This window comes from Periplaneta americana, chromosome 8 (genome assembly GCF_040183065.1).
Source record: "Periplaneta americana isolate PAMFEO1 chromosome 8, P.americana_PAMFEO1_priV1, whole genome shotgun sequence".
Classification (NCBI taxonomy): Eukaryota; Metazoa; Arthropoda; class Insecta; order Blattodea; family Blattidae; genus Periplaneta; species Periplaneta americana.
The window spans coordinates 149,065,812-149,090,065 of NC_091124.1; the positions used below are offsets into that span (position 1 = coordinate 149,065,812).

At 36.4% G+C, this 24,254-nt stretch overlaps 1 protein-coding gene across 1 annotated transcript in view; it reads left to right on the plus strand.

The window, feature by feature from the left end:
* The window catches only part of Gbs-70E (Glycogen binding subunit 70E), a 46,338-nt gene extending 24,853 nt beyond the window's left edge, over positions 1–21,485 (plus strand). Inside the window, exons 2-4 of the mRNA XM_069833807.1 lie at positions 847–1,207; positions 2,016–2,753; positions 18,816–21,485. Of these exons, the coding sequence (XP_069689908.1) occupies positions 854–1,207; positions 2,016–2,675 (1,014 nt within the window). The 5' untranslated portion in view covers positions 847–853 and the 3' untranslated portion in view covers positions 2,676–2,753; positions 18,816–21,485. The remainder of the gene's footprint in view (positions 1–846; positions 1,208–2,015; positions 2,754–18,815) is intronic.
* Positions 21,486–24,254: the final 2,769 nt, after the last annotated feature.

Consider the following 24,254-nt stretch of genomic DNA (forward strand, 5'->3'; position numbering starts at 1 on the left):
GATTTCTCGCATCCACCCATTTAAGTAGTGCCCAAAGAAATGTTGAGGATGTCCATTTTTAGTCACTTAAAATGTATGTAATTCCCAGAAAGTAAGAGATTTCTACTTATATACTTGTTTGTCAGCATATTTAGTAATTACTAACATTTTTGCTACCGATTACAGTAGATACTTACGTATATCGGTACTAGTAGAACCTACCTATGTTGACAGACTGTCAGTTGCTTAGAGAGCGCGAAAAGCACAGAAAGAAAGGTAAAAAAGTAGGCTATATTGAAAGTGTCATGTAGGCCTATATCTGAGCGTAAGGAGAGGATTAAGAGGAAGTATATTGAAAATAAATTATAGACGGAAGCAGGTTGTACTATTAGTTTCGATTTATTTGGAAGTGGGTTTCATTTTTTCGCTTAGGACTGTAGTGGGCGGATTTTAACGAGCTAAAAGTTAGTATTGTAGCTTACTATAAAATAGTTCAAGGTCAGCAAACATTTCTTCTCCCTCAGGCAGAATCCTCACTGTCCACTGGGTACTTTGTTGCTGTCTAGTGAACATTGACTTCGAAACCTATTCACTAATTGCTCGACAGTGAACGCAAACGTTAGGTTTAGTATATTTTATCCAAATGCATTTAAGGATGTTTTAAGAGCCTATATAATAATTTAGTGTTCTATGTGGCCTATTTATTCGTTTTCTAATTTGACAAATATTTTGTTATTTTTCATTGCCGACTTATTTATCGGTTAAGCTATTTCGTAGATACTGATAAATTTGTTTGCATGCGTTTAATAACATCTCCACAGCACGTACGTGGACTACGTATTAAGTGTAGACTCTGTCTTGTTTCAGGTCGTCGATGTGTTCTGTGGCGATGCCCGCAGATTATGAGATGCTAGTCGCACATAGTCCCCCGATCGCTGCAGACTTTCTGTCCAACTACGCAAGTTACAGGCTTCGCTTCGAGCCCCCCGTGCGCACCTCGTACGTGCGTCCCAAGCAACGCTCCTCGCCGCCTCCGAGCTCCCTGCCCCTTCCTCAACTCGCAACCCCCTCCGTTCCCAAGATGCCCGTTGCAGTTCCCCGCCGCCCTTGCCTCGTCGTCCGTCCCGAAGAAACGACGAGTTCGTCGGACGAGAGCGATTTACCCAGTCCTACGCGCCTCAAGAAGAAAGTGGTGTTTGCCGACGATAAGGGCTTCTCGCTCACCCAGGTATGTGCCTTGTACGGAGAGATCTTTTAATACGATCAGACATCTCTTTCTAGAGAAAGACTACATACTAACTTACTGTTCGGCATTTGTACGTTCAGTAATTACGACTGATAGAATTAGATTATCCCAACCGTAGTGCAGTTTATACGTAACACGAGGATATTATCGGGAGGAGAATGTGTAGAGAAAACTCTGAAAGCAGAATGTTGCAGTTTTCATTTAGAAAAAAGGTTGTATAAGTTATTTCATAATTGTGACATGATTGATTCAGTTAACATCAGTTTTTCAAATGACCTTGCCACCCATCTGATAACAATCTCTGATATAATATTATTGATGCACATTTTAAAGACAGTCCACGAAATGTAGCCTATATGAAAACTGAATAAAGAATTCTCCTACTTTCCTTTACACCGCAGTGAAAGTTACCAGAAATAATAGTAGTAGTAATAATAATAATAATAATAATAATAATAATAATAATAATGATAATAATAATAAATATTCATAATAATTATTAGCAAAATACACAATTTTATGCAACTTAAACGTTCAGAAGTGTTACAATGGTTAAAAAAAGGTAAAATACAATACCTTGTATAACGGACGGTACCGTTTTGACAATGGTATCTGTGTCTTCATCATCACAGAAGGCGAAGACACAGACACAAGCGTTGAAACGATACCGTCCGTTGTACAAAGTAATACCTTTTTTTAAAAAGTGAACATCAAGAGAAATTAATAATAATAATAATAATAATAATAATAATAATAATAATAATAATAATAATGTGATGTGGTGATTCAGGTGCGCGTGATGACGGAGCCATCGAACGTGCCGCCGGCATTCACGTGCCAGTTCCTGGCGCAGGTCACGAAGGGCATCTCGGCCGAAGTGGCGCCGGAGCCCTGGGAGGTGACGTTTCCCCAGCCCGCGTCCGACTACCTGGACTTCCGCGCGCGCCTGGACACGCGCAACGTCTCACTGGAGAACGTGATAGTGCGCGAGTCAGAGGACGTGGTGGTGGGCACCGTCAAAGTGCGGAACCTCGCCTTCCACAAGGAGGTGTTGGTGAGGGTGTCGTCCGACGAGTGGCAGACGCACGAGGACGTGTACTGCACCTTCGTCAACAACGGCACGCCGTCCGCCGCCTACGTGCTGTACGACACGTTCTCGTTCCGCCTCACGCTGCCGCCGCGCTCGCGCCGCATCGAGTTCTGCGTCTGCTTCCGCTGCGAGGGTGTCGAGTACTGGGACAGCAACAGCGGCAAGAACTACGTGCTGCTCAAGAAGCCCAACGCCGCCGTCGCCGTCGTCGAGGAGGACTCGCTGCTCGACAAGCTGCGGCGTGCCGCATCGCCCATCGACAACGCCGTCCGCTGCGCCGACGCCGTGCACGCCAAGCTGGACTCGTGGTCCGAGTTCGCGAGCTGGAACCACCTGGACAACAGCAGCCCCTACTGGTGACCGGTCGCCCGCACTCTTTGAGCCGCCTCGCTCGTTGTCCACGGCGCTCTCGCGCATGCCCCGTCGGCCATTCACAAGGTAAGGCCAGTTATACTTGACTCGGAAACATGACGGCCTCTCTTCTTGGAATTGGTAATCCCTCATAAACCCCCATCCTCTACTCAACCCCTAGCCGCGTGGCAGAAAGACAATAGATCCCAGCATTGCCAAATTTAGCAGTCATTGCCTCTACCTGATGGCTTTCACCCGTTCTCAGTGTCTTTTTAGACATTTGTCGACGTGTTGTTTTATTCCGTTGTGCGCTTCAATATGTTTAATTTATTCCGGCCATGATTAATAAGTGTTGGAGCAGATGATCCGCAGTCAGGCCTCCTGATTCACCTGAAGATCACGACAAGAACAAATAACACCGTCGAAGAAAACAGAATATCTTAATTGCAGAGGAGCGTAGCTAAGAAAACAAAGTGTTAAAATTGTGTCTAACGTTAGAAATTCTATCCATAGAGTAATTGAAAGTTGAGGCAGTTTGATAAGTACAAATCTTAATCACTTAACATCGGACGCAACCGGCGGAGCTGGTAAAAAAATATATATGGGGCATATAAATTAAGAATTACGGTTTATCAACTAAAGAAAAAATAAAATAAAACAGAATTCGGTAAGATAGACGATTTTATGCGTGATTTACTTCGTCGAACAGTATGTGAACAGTACGCGAAAGAGATATCGCCAACAGCAAATAAACTTGAGGAAATATTCTGGCCTAATTTGTACATTATGTTTAAGAATGCAGAAAAAATTTCATTCGATTCTATTCAGCACTTTCGGAATTACCAGGAAAAGGGTTTTTAAGGAATATAGTTTGCGAAGAAGAAGAAAAAGCTCATGCCGTTTTCCACTTAATAGCTATTATAGCCAATGCCGCACTTTACATTAAAAATCATAACTTCAGAACTAATACAGAGCCACTGGCGTAGCTCAGTTGGCTCAGTTGACTGCCGATCCGAAGTTGCACTCGGGCGTGGGTTCAGTTCCCGCTTTGGCTGATTTATTTGATTGGGGGTTTTCCGAGGTTTTTCTCAACAGTAAGGCGAATGTCAGGTAATCTATGGCTTCATCTCGCCAAATACCATTTTGCCATCACCAATCCCATCGACACTAAATAACCTAGTAATTGATACAGTGTCGTTAAATAACTAAAAAAAAAATTAATACAAGTTGTTTTACCTGAATGAACTTGGTGTAGAAATTTAAATTTTATATTAAGCCTATATTTTACATAACAGAATTTTAAGGTATAAGAAGTGTATATGCCCCCTTAATTAAATCATATTTCGTATCTCATAACGTTCCTTAGGCCTACAGAAAATTTGCATCGAATCAACAACTAAACTGGCAGAGAAACAAATATATTCTTTCGTGCTTTAATATGATTTTCGTGTTATGAAAAAATGATGTAAAAGGAATACATTTATCCATGGCTGGTATCTAAACTGATCTTTATTTCACCGTCCTTAGCAACCAACATAATGACATTATTCACAGCACTGCTTAAAAGTTTTCTACTTACAGCACTTAAATCACTCTCTACATGACAACCAACATATTAGCATTAATTAAAAAGTATATATACGAACGTCTTCGCCAACAACACATTACAAAGAAAAGACCTACAATTTAAAATCAAATTTACATACCAGTAATGAATAAAATATTGTATAGCACACTAGAGTAAACATCCAAGGCGAAGCGGATAAAATCTAATTTTACTCTCTTGTACTATAAAATTATTGCTATTCAATGATCACAGTTTCCGAAAATTTTACCAGCGCAACATCCTTAATTAAGTATAAAATTCTGGAACTTCAATAACATGAGAATTTAACACTTATTATATAATTCTGCATTTCTTTGTTTATTTAGGCAAAACATGTTAGTGAAAATATAAATATAAAGTGTTTTTAAAATAAGTTTGCTCATTTTTGTACCAATTTTGCTTTAGTAATTATAAATTAAGATATATTTACAAAGATAGGCCTAATAGTCTCGCTGAAATTCGCGGTTTCACGGAACACAATTTGAAAAACGTTCGCAAATCACAATGACTTCAAGAATTGGCAACTCGGCTAAGGGTTTATCCCTTGCGCGTGCCTGCAGTTAACTGGTGAAGGGTATGAGGGAAGGTCGTCATGTTTTCGTGCGAAGTATACATAGTATACCACTGTACCTGTTGGTGTAGTCACTATTATTATTATTATTATCATTATTATTATTATTATTATTATTATTATCGTAACTACTATTATTATTTTATTATTATTATTATTATTATTATTAGTACTGTTATTATTGTTGTAACTTACTATTATTATTATTATTATTATTATTATTATTATCATGAGTACTGTTATTATTATTATTATTATTATTATTATTATTATTATTATTATTATCATTGTTATTATCATTATCATTAGTACTGTTATTATTGTTGTTGTAACTTATTATTATTATTATTATTATCATCTTCATTATTATTATCATGAGTACTGTTATTATTATTATTATTATTATTATTATTATCATCATCATTATTATTATCATGAGTACTGTTATTATTATTATTATTATTATTATTATTATCATGAGTACTGTTATTATTATTATTATTATTATTATTATTATTATTATTATTATACAGTAGTTACTAATGGAATAATAATAGTAATGATTTACGTAAAATGGTATTCAAGCAAGGAAAAACAGGAGATGATATTGCAGAAGAAACTATAATATAATGTAATTATCAACAAGTAATATAGGCCTATAATAAAATAAATATGTCAGCATTTTTACATGCATACCCCTTGAGACAACCCTGCGTAGTCCCGGGATTCCCGTACCGTAGATTGAATCACAGAGTGTAAACCATAGAATACCAATAGATTTGTTTACACTGTAGCAAAGAAGAGTCACTGCCAATTCAGAGACCTTGAGACCACGTGTTTACATCACTTTATTCTTTCTTTGGACAGACTTTAGGTAACGGACTAAACAGCTGATTGATAATAAAGCAGACCCTGATTTTTGATCCCAACAAGTGAACTTGGTAATTTATTACAGACGTTTTATGCGTAGACTCAAGTCTTCTTATAAATTTAATATACAGGGACTCTAGGTTAGGCTAGTTATTAGCTGTGGGGTAAAATAGCGAGGAAGGTATGGAATTCGAGGATTCTTTGTTTAATGCCTCTTTTAAACTACACAGACTACTCGGTGTTCATGACAATGAAAATTTTGCATATACGTGGATGGAATTTAACAGAGGAAGTCGAAATACTTAAAGAAAACCGGCGCTACATTCACGTTACTGAGAATTAAACATTTCTCTTTGGCGAGAAACCGTGAGAGCAGTAAAACTGTTCTGTACTTCCGACATGTATATACTGTATTGGAGGATAAAATGGTTATTTCCAAGTACGATGAAAACTTCAGAACGTTCCTAACATCTATTAACAGCGTGATTTTCAAAGAAACCTTAACATTTCAAACATGGAGGGACATACAGTTTCATAGTGAATATAGGAGTATTAGACCCTACTAATAATTAACTAATTACATGTCGCTTATGAGTAGTGACTCTCTGCAGCCTGCTAATCTTTCTCGAAGGTCAATAATATGAGAGATCATAGACGGCCTTGCCCGTTACTTAACGCGCTCGACCTCGCGCGTGATAGTTCCGCCTTCGGATTCATCCAGGCTCAGCTGCATTTGAATGCGAGGGGCGCTTAGATCTTTCTGGAGACGGTCCGATACCTATCAGGCCAGAGGGAGATAAAAGCATACCAGTGGTCATCAACCTTTTGTAGACAAAGGGCCAAACTGAGGTTGTAGGCTTACCAGGTAGAGGTATGATACCTGTGGATACCAACCTTCTGTAGACAAAGGAATGCATTAAAGACAAACGGCTACGAGAGAGAAGATGTCTTGACCTGTGAGAATTAGTCTTGCTGAAATAAGTAAAAGTTGATTTTCTATATTCTAAGGCATTACAAACCCAGGGCTATAGCCCTGTTACAAACCAGTGAGAAAGCAGTAAAAAAAGTATGTTATATTTTGACTGTGCATTATTTTATTTATTCGGAGGGGTCAATAAATAATTTTGAACACTTGGGTAGATGCATTGCGACGTTTATGGAAAACATCTGATAGAGGAAGAAAGTCTTGATATGGTTATATCAGGAATGAATCGTGAATCTGTAAAGTTTGAGAATCCTGCAAAGAGGAACCAATATTCATAATCCCGAAAATGAGAAAAATTTTATTTAGACATAGGTGAAAAATATATTATTCTGGACAGAATATAGAGTGGATGTACAATAATAAAATGTATTGTTTAGTCTTTTTTTATAAGTTTGTGTGTTTGATTCCTTTCTCCAGAATTATATATTTGAAATTCTTTACCATTAATAATTTAATGTATCTGATAGGACAACAAATGCACGTATTTATTTATTTCATTTTTATTTATTTAACTAGCTAGCTAGCTAGTGAGTACAAATTACATTTATAAAACAAAAATGTTTCTAGCCACTACCGTAAGAGTCAGGCTCGTGTACGCTGTGGTCTTAGTCAATAATATAAAATAAAATTTACAAGGACAGTTTACTAAATACAGTAAGTAACTTAATTCAAACCAATAAATAACACACAAGAGCAAAAAAAAAAAAAAAAGAAGAAGAAAAAGAGAGAAAAAAACACATTTAATATAAATTGACAATCAGACGGAAGCCAGTGATATTCAATAAAACATGAATATAATCGACAGAAATAAAAGGTAAAAAATACATTTGTTAATATTATATATCACGAATAATTTTATAAATACATATAAATGTATAGCTGTAACTTGTCAAGTCGATAAACGACGTCTTAAGTGGAATCTTGGCTATATAACTTCATTTGTTCATTTCTTTAATTCTGTTCATTGACCATTCATATTATCGTTTATTGAACCGGAACAGTAAAATCACCTTAAGATTTTATTTGACACGATAAAACTTATTAAAAGTATTTATTTCAGTCACTGACTTCACAACATACATGTTGTGAAGTCGGTGACTGAAATAAATACTTTTAATATACAATACAGACTTCTCTGAAAACTAAAAAATGAATTGCAAAATGATAAAACTTGCTAAATAAGAACCCCCGCAAAACATCTGTGATATTTACAGTAGATGCGGAATAAATAGAGATGACTTTCCTCACAGGACCTTAATTTCCTAAGTGGGTGTCATTTCATCATTACTTCAGTCTGCGAATGACCTCTAAAGTTTTGAAAGGACTGCAAGGAAATTATAATTGCTACTCATTTCATTGCAAGAAGTAGGGCCTACATAACTTCGTGGGAGATCATGGGGACAGTATAGGGTTCCTTGATATGAATACAAATAGTATTTATCGCAGTTCCACATCTGTGTTCATGCTGTGTCTGTGGATGAAGCGCTAGCGCGCTGACCTTCTATCCAGGCGGCCCTAGGTTCGATCCCCTGCGATGTCGCGCTGGAATTTGCTGTGGACAAAGCAGACGTTACAGAGGAGTTCTATCGGGGTACTCCTGTTTCCGTCTTATTCCACCAACACACTTCATTTCCCTTCACTTCATCTGTGATCTACAATAGTTAAGAAAACGATGGGGTGAAGTCTTGGGGGTTTCCGATGCTGATATAGGAAGGCTTGTCGCTCTGGGGCCTGGGGCTTTGGAGAGACTTGTTAGAGACCTGGCTCTGTCTAGACTCAGATACATCTGTCAGCATCGGATTCGAGAATGCCACGTGGGCCACCTGTCGACTTGGACAATCATCGCATATGTAGAGCGCACTATGGGCCAAAGAAGCTTAAATGAAAGCACCCATTCCAGGTCAATCCTCGAAAAAGCGAAGCCAAATCAAGTGATTGCTTGCTGTTTGGTTTCATTACTTGCACTCCGAATTCATTTGTAGTATTTGTGAACTGAAGAACCACTTGCGTATTCTTGAGGCTAGTTAGTGAGAATGCTCCAAGACCGCTCTCGGGCGTGATTTTGGGTCCCTCTTCCGAAGTTTTCAGAGGTTTCCTCAACTAGAAGACATATCCTCGAACTCATCTTGTCAAATAACATTTCGTTATCACTAATTACTCCACCGGCGCTAGATAACCATGTAGTTGAAATAGCTTTGTTAAATAAATAATAAAAATTAAAAATGCAACCTGGTTTAATATGTCAATTATGTGGTTTGTTATTTCTGGATAACAACAGTCATAAACATTGCGTTTTAATATATTGAGCGTCTTCCATCCGCAGTTTGATTTGGTCTTTTCTTACAATCAAAGGACTTTCTTTTTGTGTTCCTTTAACTTGTTTGTCTTTGCAGAATGTCCCAGTTTCTTTCCGAATGAAGACAATTAAAAATAATTCGTGGAACATGATCATAATTTGACGTTGAAGAAACTACCAAATTATTTCATGCGACGAACTTTATTTGCAGTGAAACCTTTTGCTTTCCATACCAAATTAATGCCATTCTCTTTTTTGAACAATCGACTTTCAGAAATGTACTGTAATCCATGCGAAAAGAAAATACTGAAACAAGTTACATAAATTACAGCTTCATTGGCTTGCGACATAACGGCTTTGCAAAGCGGCCTAAAAGTGACACAGTTTAGCACATTGCCCCGAATAAATTAGAGACCGCGGATTTTAACTTCAGTGATCATGCGCAGTTGTAATGCACGCATAATTTTTGGACAACAAAAACTGCGCAGTAATGTCGCATAAATACGGCATGGCAGCTGGTTTTCACTATTGGTGTCATGGAGGGGCCGAGTTGCAAAAAGTCGTTGGCCGCGGTGCGACTTTTCGATATAAATAATTGCACCGGGGCGCCAGTGCCGCTATTTTCGTCTGTGTTGCGCAATGTTTTATTTTTTGTGCTGTTCCAAGTGAAAGTTTCCTCTGCCACAGGACTTCTCTTAGAACTTTCTCTACATCGATGTGTTTAGAGTCTCTTCTTGTTACGTTTATTTGTTGTAGAGGTTTACATCCTTCGATTATTTTGTTTAAAACTTCATGGCGTGGTACGTTATACGTGCTCATCGTTGTGCATTATATGTTAGCCTTTTAAGCTGGACTAATATGAATACATTTTAATTTTTACACACTTCTGAAAAATTGCACAATTACAGTATAGCTTATTTTATCATTATAATAGAATATACGTAAATAATCATTGTGGGTTATTTACTAACACCTCCAGATGTATACTGTTTTCGCTGTAAGAAAAATCCTAATGTAAACATAAGCACGTTGCTGTCATACCCGTGATTGGCTCCCAGTCGAAACACTCACATGGCGCATGAAAATATAGTTCGTATTTGGAAACCACAATCTTGCATCATTTGAAAATAAAAAATTGAATTCTAGTTGTTAAATACGACGAAACATTTAATTTCACTCATATGTAAAACGCTATGTAAAAGAAAAGTTACTTTTATATTTTGTTATGTACTATGAACGCGGATGAATACCAACAGTAATACCGAGATAGTCTGTTCTTGTAACAAGCTGGCGTTACTTGAGCTCGTAGTTGTTCATGTAAGAACGTGGTACTCAAGTATGGCTTCTGCATCCTCAACTGTCCTTTGTGAAGACATAAGAGTTAAAAATAACTTAATTACAGTAATTATAAAGTAAATGTTTCCTAAGCAAATGAATGCATAATAGTGAGGTTTAGGCCTACTTGACGTGTAACGGGAAGTGTTTAACATGAAACAGAATGTACAACAGTAGGCGGGAACACGTACTGAGAATCTATGGCGCCAAACAGTGGCCAATGAAGCCTCACTTCAGTCACGTGGTGTTGTTTACATTAGGATTTTTCTTACAGCGAAAAGATTATAGGCCTAGTGGATAAAGACCTCTTGAACTTTGCTACATCCACCAACCTTTGATTACCAACTGTAGCTGAACCTATTAATATATTGACAGTAACTTGTTTTCTCATCAGAGAACTGTTAATGATCTCATATGGGAGCTTTTCCCTCAAAATCCACATACGCGCACACACACAAACTCACACACACACGCACACACACAGGTAGACAGATACAAAAACCTCTGTCCATACTAGCAATACTTTTTTACGAAATTAAATGAAAGACTATCGAAAAATTGAGTAGCTCCCTGTCGTGAATGGATAATACTCAGTTAGCGATCGTCGAGTGTACAAGATCATGTAACAATAGAGGCATTCACAAAGGATTCCTAGTGTGCGCCATTGTTTCCTATAAAATTGTGGTCGCAAAGTGTACATTTTTGAACTCTCATCCGCTCCCCGAATTCCTCAGCCAATGAGAACTGGTTATTTCACTCATTTCATTATGATCATATGAATGGCTTTTTAGTTATTCAAATTTAAGGAAAAATAAATAATTAGCATATTTTCAAAATCTGTCTCCTCTTACAAAAATTATGCCTAAATTTTGTGCATCACTTCTTTTTTACAGGATCTCTCATATGATTATAAAAGATTTACGTATCCAGAATTTATATCTATAAATGGGAGGGAAAATGGAAAGGAAAAACAAATATGCAACTTCAAAATTTAAATTTTTAGTGTCCACTAAACATGTTTTATTTCTTAATTTCGAAAGTATTCAGTTTATAAAAAAATGATGCCTTCTTTTGTTTACCACAATATATAGAACATGCAATAAAGATTTCATATTTCTAGCATCAAAATTATAAGAGCCTTTACACTTCGAACCTGACGAAATTTGCTGGAAAAAAAAAGTGTGAGAAAACAACTTGTATAATGTGGATGGAATTGAAGTTCAAGCGTGCAGCCAATTATATATTTCGTAACTTTTATGCTTTCAAGCGCCGTAGAGCATTGAAGCTTACTGAACATATACGTAAATAAGAGATTGCTGATTCATTTTTCACAAGAAGACAAAAATGTGATTTTTGAATGAAAATTGCCAAAATTTCATCCGTGTCCCCCCTTAAATGGAAAGTAATTGTGACCATCTCTCCAAAAGGATGACATACCAAGCCAAAGATAAACGCTTTGACGAGTTCACTGATGATGCGTAGGATCCGGATAGCGAACTTCTTAAGGAGTTAATATAATGCGAAGATCTAGTTGTGCGGCAGTTCTTGCGATTAAATGTCGAACAGGGAAGCGCTAAAAGTGTGCTGAAAGCAAAGCAGACTACTAGGCTATGTGGTGGTTTTTCATCCGTTACTGCAAACACATACGACATACATGCATATTGTATTACTACACTAACCAACGTTTGATTGCTTATTGAAGCTCATGTCATCAATATTAGCTGCATTTGCAGTAGCTTATCGGAGCGCGGAAACTATTGCAGTAGAGGAAATACGATAAAAGAGAGTAATATATTTCTGTCTATAAATTTGTATCATGGTCGCCTTGTACCACTCTATTTTTGACATCTTATATCTCAGATTTTATAGATTAGCTGCCCGACTAATATGCATTCGTCTAAACAACGTAACGAGATCAAAGTAGGTCACACTTATTGCGTGTTTTAACGTATCGTGACTCTGTAACAAAACTTTCTTACGTACGTTGCTCTCTCTCTCTCTCTCTTTTTTTGCCATGATAATGTGTATTTTCTAGCTATTTTCTTTAAATGCGTGTGTGTTTCAATTTCAGTTCTTAATTTAGTGTGTCTTTTAAATACACAAACTGACGATGATAATGGACAACATTATTCGCATTTGTTGCACTGTAACTAAAACAAATGGCATTTCGTCATTATGTTGCGCGTATACTCGTAGATTGTAATGGTGAGTCATAGGAGTCCTTTGTTTTGATTTATGTATACAAGTGTTTTAGCTCAGAGATACTATACTGACGTATCTCTCCTTTGTTTCTTTCATAAATGGCTAATTACTGGAAGTAGCAAATATTATAATTAATTGATTTTTTCCGTTATTGGAAACAATTAAGGAAATGTTGTTTATTGGGTAAAATTAAAACAATCTGTGGCGCAACAACTCATGAAGCGCCAAAGCCGACCAGCCTGCTGCTGGCCTCATGTTCACATGCTTCAGAAGATGTAAACGATCATCCAACCAGAACGAAGGTATTGTGCACTTAGCACGTTGATCGCTTCAGCCGTTATAGCTGGCCTCTGTAACAGGGTTTCGCTACCGCTCCCATACATTGGCCGAAATTTCATGAGAAATCTCCTTCCCTATGAGGACTCGAACCAGCATATTCCGTAATGCAAGTCCTGGACATGATTCCTCTGACCACGACGCTGCTGCGAGGAAGAAAAATAGGATAATTTAATAATAATAATAATAATAATAATAATAATAATAATAATGCAGTAAAAATTTACAGCGTACTTATTCTGATTTCTAGACTCACATTTTACGATCACGACAATTAGTTACGAAGATTGTTTTTTAGTTTCAAACTTTTGAAGACTTTGTTAGTTTGTATTTTCCAAAATATTGAGGTCAACAAAATTCATATTGCAATCTTTGACGCCGCACTACAAGTCTACAATGAAATACCGGTCTGTCGGATCGCGGGATCGAATCCTTGCTTGCGACCTACATAGAACATGTAATACGACAGGGGCCGCTGCGAAGGATATCTAGCGATTGCACCGGTAGTAAGATCCCAATGTTACGTCAGTCTGCGTTCTGAATATCAATTGTCCAACGCCAAGGTTTCATGTCAGGGCCGCCACTTCTCTTTGAGGAGAGCAACCAGCTCTGCCCCGGCGGCGCCTGGAGAAAAGCCATCCAGTATTTACCCTACTGAATTATTGTGCTACTATTAATAACGAATACGTTTACAACAGTGGGGAACTAGTTCAGTCTGTCAGCTTCAAGTAACCTTTCAGAGTAATATAATTGCTGCATCGCTCAACCACTTATTCTACACCAAAAATATTATGTAGTCCCTCATCGGGATAAATTTAATATTATACTCTTACAGATTAATCTTACTTCTGTGCAGTGGCGTAGCATGAAATTTTGAGCAGGGGAAGCTAAATGAAGTTGTCTTTCATGCAATATGAGAAAATGTATTACAAAAATACAGTCTTAAAATAAATAGTAGTGAATTTCAAGTCAGCAGTCGAAGATTGGTTGGAACATCGTAAGTAACACCAATAAGGCATGACCTCAAATGAGACGTAATAAAATACGATTTCACGGTTTACACATATCTCTAACAAATAGACACGTATACGTATAACATTAGCTCACTCCCTGTCATACTTAGTATCATTACGTAAGTATGCGTCTGTCTTTTGGTTGTGTCCTTCATTGACAGCAAGGGAGTCGGTCATTTGTTTTTTAAACCACACTTTTGTTCGTAAGTCAGTCTTGATAATACAATTGTCCTAAAAAATTCAAGTAAATTAGTGTCAGGAACTGTTATTTCGCTCATTATTTATTATATCAGCCACAATGCACACTAACACTTCAACTGAACACAACTGACGAATAGGGATAACTCGGAAACTACTTATTTTAAATGTTAAAGCTAGCTTCTTTTCGAGCCTTGCGACTAGGGTAGTTTAAAAGGGATAGAAAATCTGCGGGGTGGATTACACAGAAGAAACCGGTCTGCTTGGAAGCTGGTGTGTGCAGGCTTCTTGTTTGCTGCTGCATCACAAATAATCCTCAGCTGCCGCATCACAATATTTAACGCGTAAATATAAATTCTGTTAAAATTAATAAATAATTTTCTCCATAAACTGCAGGTTTATTATGAAATTATTATTAACTGGGGAAGCTAAGCTTTTCAGATTACATTGACGCTACGCCACTCCTTCTGTGCTATCTAATGTTGGGTGTCGTGTACTAGTTCAGTTGGTAGAGCAACTGACTACGGACTGGAAGATCCAGCTATCAATCTCGGGTAGTGACGGCAATTTTCCCATTCCCAAAACTTCCAGAACAACCCTATGTCTAATAAGTAGAGCCCGAATGTTTAGGCATTTATAACAGTTAAAATAGGCAGGCGATAAAGGCAATAAAAACTTAACAAAAGGCACAATACATTTAAAAAAGGCATAATATATTTTAGCAATAAATTTAAATTATATCAACATAACTCACATTTTTACTTCGTAGTTGACACAAGTTGACTTATAAAATACTTCTTTTTTGTGATTAACTGTCTTTTCAGAAACCTTACATGACAAACTGTTCCATCGGTTGAAAACACATGGGCACAAAATTCACTAACGCAAGCATGAAGTTTGCTTTTCAATGGTTTAGTGAATTTAGGCATTCTAGCTAACCGATCTCACACCTTCTGTCACCCGACAATAACTGACTGTTCCTCGACCTCACACAAATTTCTTTCTCCTACAATAATCAACACGTGTAGCACAAAATTTTAACAGTAAGATTTGAAAATATTATGAAAGCAAATAAATTGAAAATGCTGCGTAACAAATTAAAATTATAAAGCTGATTGTTGGCATCGTGAAGACATGACAATATTGTATTTATAACTGTGGATTGTCGATCATTATTCATATTATACCAGTAGTATTAAAGCACGATTATTATCAGATTAAGCTCCGAAATAAATTACTTTGATTTACTATTAGTGAAGTGAGTCATTGTTTCAAATATTTAAATTTCATACACATTACATTACAATTAATTAGAAAATTGCAAATAAACAAGAAATATTGCTTTGAAATGACAAAAAAGGCATTTATTATTGAATTAGTAAGAAACGCTAAAAAAAAAAAAAAAAGACAAAGTAGGCAAAATGAAAGTTGTCCCTATCACTTTGATTTACCCCAAATCACATTTATATAATTATATGAAAATAATGATTTACTTCCACCCAGTAAAAAAGGCATTTTGCCAAACATCCAGGCTCTACTAATAAGTCTCCTGTAAAACTGAGTACCGGATCTTTCTCTAGGATAAAAGGCGGCAGGAGCTTTGTGCTGATAACACGATCTCATTCTAGTACCTAGGTCAAGAAAGAATGGAGCTCTACCTCCATGTCTCCCACGCGTCTTCACTTGGACTTTAACCTTTTACCTCTTTAATGTTGCATACCACTTCTATCTCGTGTAGAAAGAATCGTATTGCAGTTAGTAACGAATTGATACAGAATGAAGTTATACAGATAACCTTTAGTAAAAATAGTTTATGTAAACATGGCTCCGATTCCAAATTGTTGCACAATTATTTTCCATGTTGCGGAGTGCATCTCTGTGAACCAGGCTCCAGCTCGTCTTCTGTGTAGCCTTATCAAACTTAGAGGGCCACACACGGACATATTTTAAGATTAGCTTATCTTTCATAAAAAAATAGTTTTTCATTCCCCGGCCTCCCAAAGATTGTGAATCGGCAGTAGGAATTTACAAATATACGAATTACTTGGTCATCTGGTCGACATGACAGTATTAAGTACCTAGAAAAATCGAAAGAAACACATTCATTCTCAGTATAACGGTGATATAAATAACTTACTCATTTTCGTGCCGAGAACAGAATCTGGAACCACCGTATCTTATCAAGAGAAACGTTAAGAATATAGAAATGCTGGAATACAAATTCAGTTTTCGTATCTTTATCTTGAATTGAATACGTGAAATTTGAGGTACTGTACGTACATTTACAACTGGAATTACAATCCGTGGCAAGGTCACTGCCAAAGACAACGTAGAAAAAACACAAGACAAGGCTAGTCCCAATGAAAAAGAAATAAATCAACACTGCCCTACCGGCAATCGTATCCGCCAAATTTGTAGCCAGAAATATTTCAATCATAGTGTAAATCTCATTCACACTGTATTAGCCCACTTCTGTAAAACTTCTCCTTTAACAGTTACTTCTTGCGATGGACAATGAGAGATAAGGCGCATATGGCGAAGATTTTAAGTTTAAATTACGATGTAGTAAACTTCACCCCATGCGGCTCCTCCCAGCCTCTGCATGTAGATCAATAGCTCTCAGTAGCCCCGCAGACTGGCCTACGAGTGGTCTTTGCACTGGATAGACTACTTCCTGTGTGTCTATTGTGAGCTGAGCGCTCGTTTTTTATTACAAATTTTACTTCTTCCTAGCGCCAGCCTTTCCTAATTTCGTTTAATTTATTTTATTCGTACTACTAGTAGTGAGATATGAAACCAAAAACAAATTTATACAGGGTGTTTAAAAACATTCAATATTTTGAGAGGTGGTAGTACTCATAAAAACAAGAAAACAAAGCCCAATAAACATGGATTCTAAAATTAATATTTTTATATACTATACTTAGTTCTATAATGTCTGACAGGAGAAGTAAACATTGCCGGCAGAAGAGGGAAAACGTATAATTGCTATTCAACTAATGGCAGACGTCTTAGTCCACACTTGTCTTGAAGTTGAGCGATCTGAAGTGTTCTACCTCCGACCAACTTCAAGACATGAGACCTCCGCCATTGGTTGAATAGCAATTATACTTCTCTCCTCCTCTGCCGGCAATGTTTACTTCTCCTGTCAGACATTATGGAACGAAATATAGATAATATGTGTATACTTGTTCAAAATCATAGGAGATGCTCAATGTGATTTCCATTCATTGTAACCGATTCTTGTGCCCTATAGCTTAGGGATCCCTCTTTATCCTTTGTTTACTGCATTTTCAATTTGATATTGTATACCCAAGCAAAGAGCACACATTAGAAGATACACTGTTCTTACAATATCAAATTCAAAGTCCATATTTCGTACAAAATTTAATTTTAGGACTAGTGTTTATTAGACCTTTCTTGTTTTGATGAATACTACCGCCTCTCAGAATATAGATTGCTATTATTAAATGGAGTCCCGCGCCGTGGCGCCGTGGTCTAAGGCATCCTGCCTATGACTCGCGTTACGGAATGCGCGCTGGTTCGAGTTCTCATGGGGAGGAAATTTTCTCATGAAATTTTGGCCAGTGTATGGAACCGGTGTCCACCCAGCATCGTGATGCACTTGGGGAGCTACGATAGGTAGCGAAATCTGGTTGCGAATGCCAGCTATAACGGCTGAGGAGATCATCATGCTAACCACACGATACCTCCATTCTGGTCGGATGATCGTCCACCTCTGCTTCGGCATGTGGGCGTGAGGCTAGCAGCCGGCTGGTCGGTCTAGGCCCTTCATGGGCTGTAGCGCCACGGATTATTATTATTATTATTATTATTATTATTATTATTATTATTATTATTATTTATTAAATGGAACATCTCTTATGAAGTTGATGCACAAATACTCATATCTCGGAAGATAATTTTAGGACCGATGTTTACTAGACTTCCTTCTCGTGTTGTGACAAGTGTACTACCTCTCAAGATATTCATTCTTTTTTAAAACCTTGTATATGAAAATTAAAAATTCAACCAATTTTTTTATTTATTCAGAATTGGAAACATGTCAATAGATGGACAACGAAAAATTTCAATGCAAATTTAACATATGCCAAAGAGAAAGCGAAGTTTAGAGCGGTCCAAGAAATGATGGATCGATAGTGTATCAATGTTAGTATTAGTAGTAGTATTTATTTATTTATTTATTTATTTATTTATTTATTTATTTATTTATTTATTTATTTATTTAACCTGGTAGAGATAAGGCCGTCAGGCCTTCTCTGCCCCTCTACCAGGGGATTACAACTATAATATGAAGAATAAAATTACAATTAATATTAAATTTACAATTACAATTACAATAAAAATTAAAGTACGACAAGATTACCTGATTAATGAAAGCTAGACATTTTATCATAGAAGTTAAGAACAAAGAATATTTTTGTATTTACTGAATTACATATTAAACCTAGAATAACAAAATTCTATAGCGATGAAATTACCGGATATTGAAATATTTTGTGATAGATTAAGAGAACTATTTATAAGAAACCATGTCTGAACGAGTCTCAATTACTGACCAAGTGCCTAGTAAGTTTGAGTGTTATTATCCAGATAAAATGTTGTCTTGTCAATGCAGTGAAAAGAGGGGGTAGTTCTTCAGTTGAAATACAAATATTAGTTAATGATTGCATTTAAGGGAGCTGGTAAAATAAACTTATTTCTCTGTCTTTTCAGAATGCCGACTGAAGATTGTGGCAGCAGCTTCCAAATACTAGTCTCCATAGTCCGCTTACCTGAAGACCCTCGGTTCAGGTACTACCCTGATGTGAGGACGACTGGAGCAGTGATCTGTACAAGGAACTATTTTTCTAAGTGACCCGCGGAACCCGGGCAATGAACGTGTTGCTGATATGTGGTGACGAAGTTCTGTGTGCTTCTTGCTGCAGTCACGTTGTGAACTTGTTGGCTGTGTGGCCATAATCTCTCTTACTGCAGGAAAAATGTTTTCAGAGATTTGAAGGAGTAAACGCTAGACATAACTAAATTTGGAAAGCACTTGCAATGATCTTCAACCCCCTTCGGAATTATTTTAACTTGTTTTTACGGCCAGTGGAATTTTAAGGGCTGAAGACCATTGCAAACGAGGTCCGATGTAGGAAAACTAGTCAAATGCGGTTTTTTGCCAAATATTACAAAATACAGTGTGTGTGCAGAGTGAGATAGCAGAGAGTGAAAGAGTGAGATTGAAGCCACAAAGCCAACAAGTTTCTGAGATGCAATGTAATGGTTGTGTGAAGTCTCAAGTGAAATGGAAACGTGAACTTTTAAGTTTCTGAAAAGATTTAACCCACCACAATATCAAAGCAGATAACGCAACGAAGAAAACTGAGAAAAGGAATAAAATACGAAGAATTTAAAACTTGCGTCGTGAAGGATTGAGTAGTACCTTATTTATAACAAATCCTGTGATACAGCGCGAAAAATGAACACGAACTGTGTGTCTGTGCGACGAGTGACTTTTTATTTAACGTGAAAATGGTGAGAAAATAAAGACTGAACAGATTATTGACTGATCTAATGATATTGTTCGCCACAATCCTCATCGCATAATTCATCGATATTAACTTTTTTTATTACTATGAGAGGTTTGCCTTTTTTATTACGTACCAATATATATTTTTATGTGAAGGCATACTCTCGCAACAACTACTAGAGGCTACTGCGAATGAAGCAACACTCAAGAAATCTCGACTGATTAGTGTTTGTAATGCATAAAATTTTTTATTGATGATGTATGAACCCTCTAGTGTCTTTTGTAAGAATCAGCAATAACAGTGAAGAATAAGATGGTAGCTGTACATATTTGTCTCTCACACTGAGCGTTATATGCACGAAGCAGAATTTGCAGGATTAGATCAAAGTAATAATTTCTGTGAATTTTGCTATTTTTTTATTTTTTACAATATTTAAACAAATATGTTAAGAATGATATTGGGCTTTGATATGTATAACTATCATTATTATTTCTCCTCCTTTTATATAGATTTCTTTCAATGAAAGATGCAGTTTTGTACAATAGGCTTGGAGTAACTGGGGAATGTATTTTTCATATTGAAGCGGGCCCCCCCCAAGTTATATCTGAATCAGTTTAATTCATATATTTCTTACTGTTTGGATATAAGAAAAGTCAAACAATATTTGCTCAGAAGACAGCCTATTTACATGATAACCTCATTAAGACTTCCAGTTGTCAGATTCTTTTGATTTGAAAATTGCAATGATCTATTGGTGAGGTACATATATATATTTTTCTGTCACTTTCTAGTCAAAGCTTAGCTTCTCTTCTCATAGAACTCTATGCTCTGTGAACAATTCTCATTAATCACTTGAAACCATGAGACTGATTAGTTGTTATACAGGATGTTCCATGCATCCTTCTGACTAATTAGATGTGATGGTTCCTATAGATATCATCGGGTAACTCCATTTTTTTCCTTTATGAACTTAGTACTGTACCATTGTCTTCGTATGTGTGTGACTACAAAAAATGTATCTTGGAAGCTTCTGTACTTCTCAGGAAAGTTATAAGTTCTTTTTTAATATAGATAATATTTTACATGTTTGAGTGAGGGTGACATATGCATTGATGTATAGATATAGATAATATGAAAGAAAGGGAAAATCGAATAAAAATAAACAAACAATGAATGAATGGAAGGGGGGTGGGAGGGAAGAGACTGAATTTAACCTTACAGCAACTGTTTTGAAAAAACGGTTACACTTCTAGTAACAGATGGCAGCTATGAGTCATAATAGTAAGTGAATGGGATGAATGGCATCTTGTATTCATTGAACTATTTTGTTAAAATAATCGACAAACATTGTTAATTATTGTAATATTAGCATGTTGGACTTCAGAAGCTTCCTCTGCCAATCTGGTGCTCTTCTTGCCAGCTTTGTAGTCATATCCATACAGACGACTTTGGCTCAGTGTAGTGTGAATAATAATAGAGAGCATTTACTTTTCCTCGTGAGGGAGATTATTAGTTGTGTATTGCCTGAACCAGTCTTGTCTGGTCAGTTGTACAAATACATGGTTTTGTAAATACATGGCGAGCGTAAGAGCTAGAGTTCCAGAGTACAGCACGTGTAAATATTAGTGTAAGCTCAGTACAGCTTGGGCTGCGGAGTGGTTAGAGAGGAGAAGGTTATATGTTTCATATTAATGTGTTATGTTACTGTAAATACTGTTTTTTATTAAATGGCCTAACATGACACAAAGCGCAATAATATAGAACACTGTTGAAAATGGTTTGTGAATGGAAAGATTGTTTGTAAATAATTAAACCTACTTATTTCAAACCAAACTGTAAATAATAAAAGCGAAATAAGTGAAACTTATAATACGTGGTCATTATTGCATCTGATACCTTGGTCCATTCCTATATGATGTCTCTGATTGTTGACTATTCCTGTCGGAGGATACAATTATACTTACAAAGTACAACTTTGCTTTGTCTAATCCAATACCTTACATCCATTACCTTTATATTTAAAGTACAAAGACATTGTTGACTGTTAAGTTAAAGAAAGAGTGCATAGCATTCAAGGCTTGAAAATACAAATATAAATATGGAATTAGAATGAAAAAATTATAATAAACACGAGAATGTTAGTTTCACGAGTTTGTGTATGATAACAGAGAGCGGAATTTAGGCTAAAACCTATTTCCTTGATACATACAGGCTTGAAATTTAATATTTACATTTTTTCATGGAAATATTGGGAATATAGGTTTGAATAAAGGGGTTTTATGGTGCCTAAAATGCCTATTTCAACGTTAGTGCCTATTTTTAAGTTTTTTAAATTTTTTCATCATTTTTCGTAACTGTTTACTATTTTTCTTAACATCCTGTACCGTTTAAATTCCAAGACGGATAACAACTCCTTCCTAGTAGTGAACAACACAATAGAGAAGTACCTGCGGGCCACCTCTTCTCATTCTTACAATCTTTCAATCCTACTAGTAAAATTCTAACTTTCAGTCGGCCTGAGTAGCGTAGTCGGCATAGCGCTGGCCTTCTGTGCTCGAGGTTGCGGGTTCCATCTCTACCCAGGTCAATGGCATTTGAGTGTGTTTAAATGCGACAGGCTCATGTCACTAGATTTACTGGCATGTAAAATAACTCCTGCGGCACAAGTTATTATTATTATTATTATTATTATTATTATTATTGTTATTATTATTATTATTATTATTATTATTATTATTATTATTATTATTATTATTATTATTATTATTATTATTATCTTTCTCTGTCTGTGAGCAATTTAACACAAACTCGCTGGGTTGTACCCGAATAAGCATTCTCTTACATTCCACCATTTGTAAGTGCAGCAGTGAGCGACATAATAGCCACAATAGGTTTTTTAGTAGGTTATTTTACGACCCTTTATCAACATCTTCGGTAATTTAGCGTCTGAATGAGATGATAATGCCGGTGAAATGAGTCCGAGGTCCAGCACCGATAGTTATTCAGCATGCCACAATAGGTGATGATCATCTACTGTGAAGCAAACTATGGAAATGTGATTTGTGAATGAAAAACACTAACCCAAAGACAGAATGTCTTCATTTTGTGTATGCATGTGTACCCTTGTGAAATGTGTGGAAGTTTCTTTAAATCCTAGAATTTTGCATTAAATAAAAGTTGAATCTTATATTAGTGACATTCTTTTTTTTAAAAAAAAAAAAAAAAAAAAAAAAAAAAAAAAGGCAGTTTTTATTTTATAGAGCCTAAATAAAGAAATTTAAGATATTATTTTAGGCACCTAAAATTCCGCTCTCTAATGATAACACTGTAACCAGAAAATGGAACGAAAGTACATTCATTCACTCATCCATAGTTTTCTACCCAAGGGGAGACTTTCACTGAAAACTCAGAATTCTCCAATCGTTCCTATTTTCCGCCTTCCTTTTAGTCTCCGCATACGATTCATGTATCTTAATGTTGCCTATCGTCTGATACTTTCTTCTACCCTGAACTTTTTTTTATGTTCATCTTTTCTTCCATTGCATCCTTCAGTAGGTACTTTCTTCTCAGACAGTAAATCAGCCAATTCAGAAGTACAACTAGGGATAAAATTAAATAACACGTAAATATAATCTTATGCAAGTAGGACTAACTGTAGATTGTTTTTATATGCGCTTAAGATGAACTTCAGAACTCGATGTTTCATTTCAATAAAATAAGTGAAGGTCACAATTTGAAAGTCTCCTTAACAAAAGATTGACATTCCTTGAAAAACGCTTAGTAAAACAAAAGAGAAATATGTCATGCAAACTTAACTTTCAGGTAAAGCTCCCTGTGAATCAGACTTAAATAATTTCAAGGGAAAAATTGTTCCGGGACGGATATCGAGCCCAGGACCTTTGGCTGAACGCACCAACTCTCTACCGATTGAACCACCCCTGGAACTTCACCCGTCACCGTCTCAATTTTTCCCTGACAAGACTCCAGATCCCCCATCTAGTGCACACAAACTCTGTGTGACTTGAAATTGTGGTTTTCTGTTAACATACCTACACTAACGCATATTATGCAAATTTAGCTTTTAGACAAAGTTCCTTGCGAAGCAGATACGGATACAAAGGAAAAAATTGAAACGGTGTCGGGTGACGTTCCTGGGTAGTTCAGTCTGTAGAGCGTTGGTGCGTTCAGCCAAAGATCCCGGGATCGATACCGCCCCCCCACACGGAACAATTTTTCCCTTGAAATTATTCAATAAATATGTCATTTAACATTTCTGTCACTTAGAATATGACCTCACTTAAGATTATAATGAAGATACCGGTAACGAGCCGCATAAATTTCAGTCAGTTTGTGATAAAATACAAAGAACTCTGGGGATAGAAACGAGAAGAGAGAAACAATATACCGTTTATAGAAAATATTAACTATTGTAATTTACAGTATTTGACTCCTCGAACTATGTTCAAATTACTTGAGGTTAATCTATAGTCTATAAAAATTAATGGTAAATTAACGTGTTGAATATATTTCGAGGGACAACATATTCGAAGCCTTACCTATAATTTTATTATAGTTGTTTAGAAAACTGCACGAAGATAGGTTTGAACCTCATAAGTGACACCAATAAGACATCACTCAT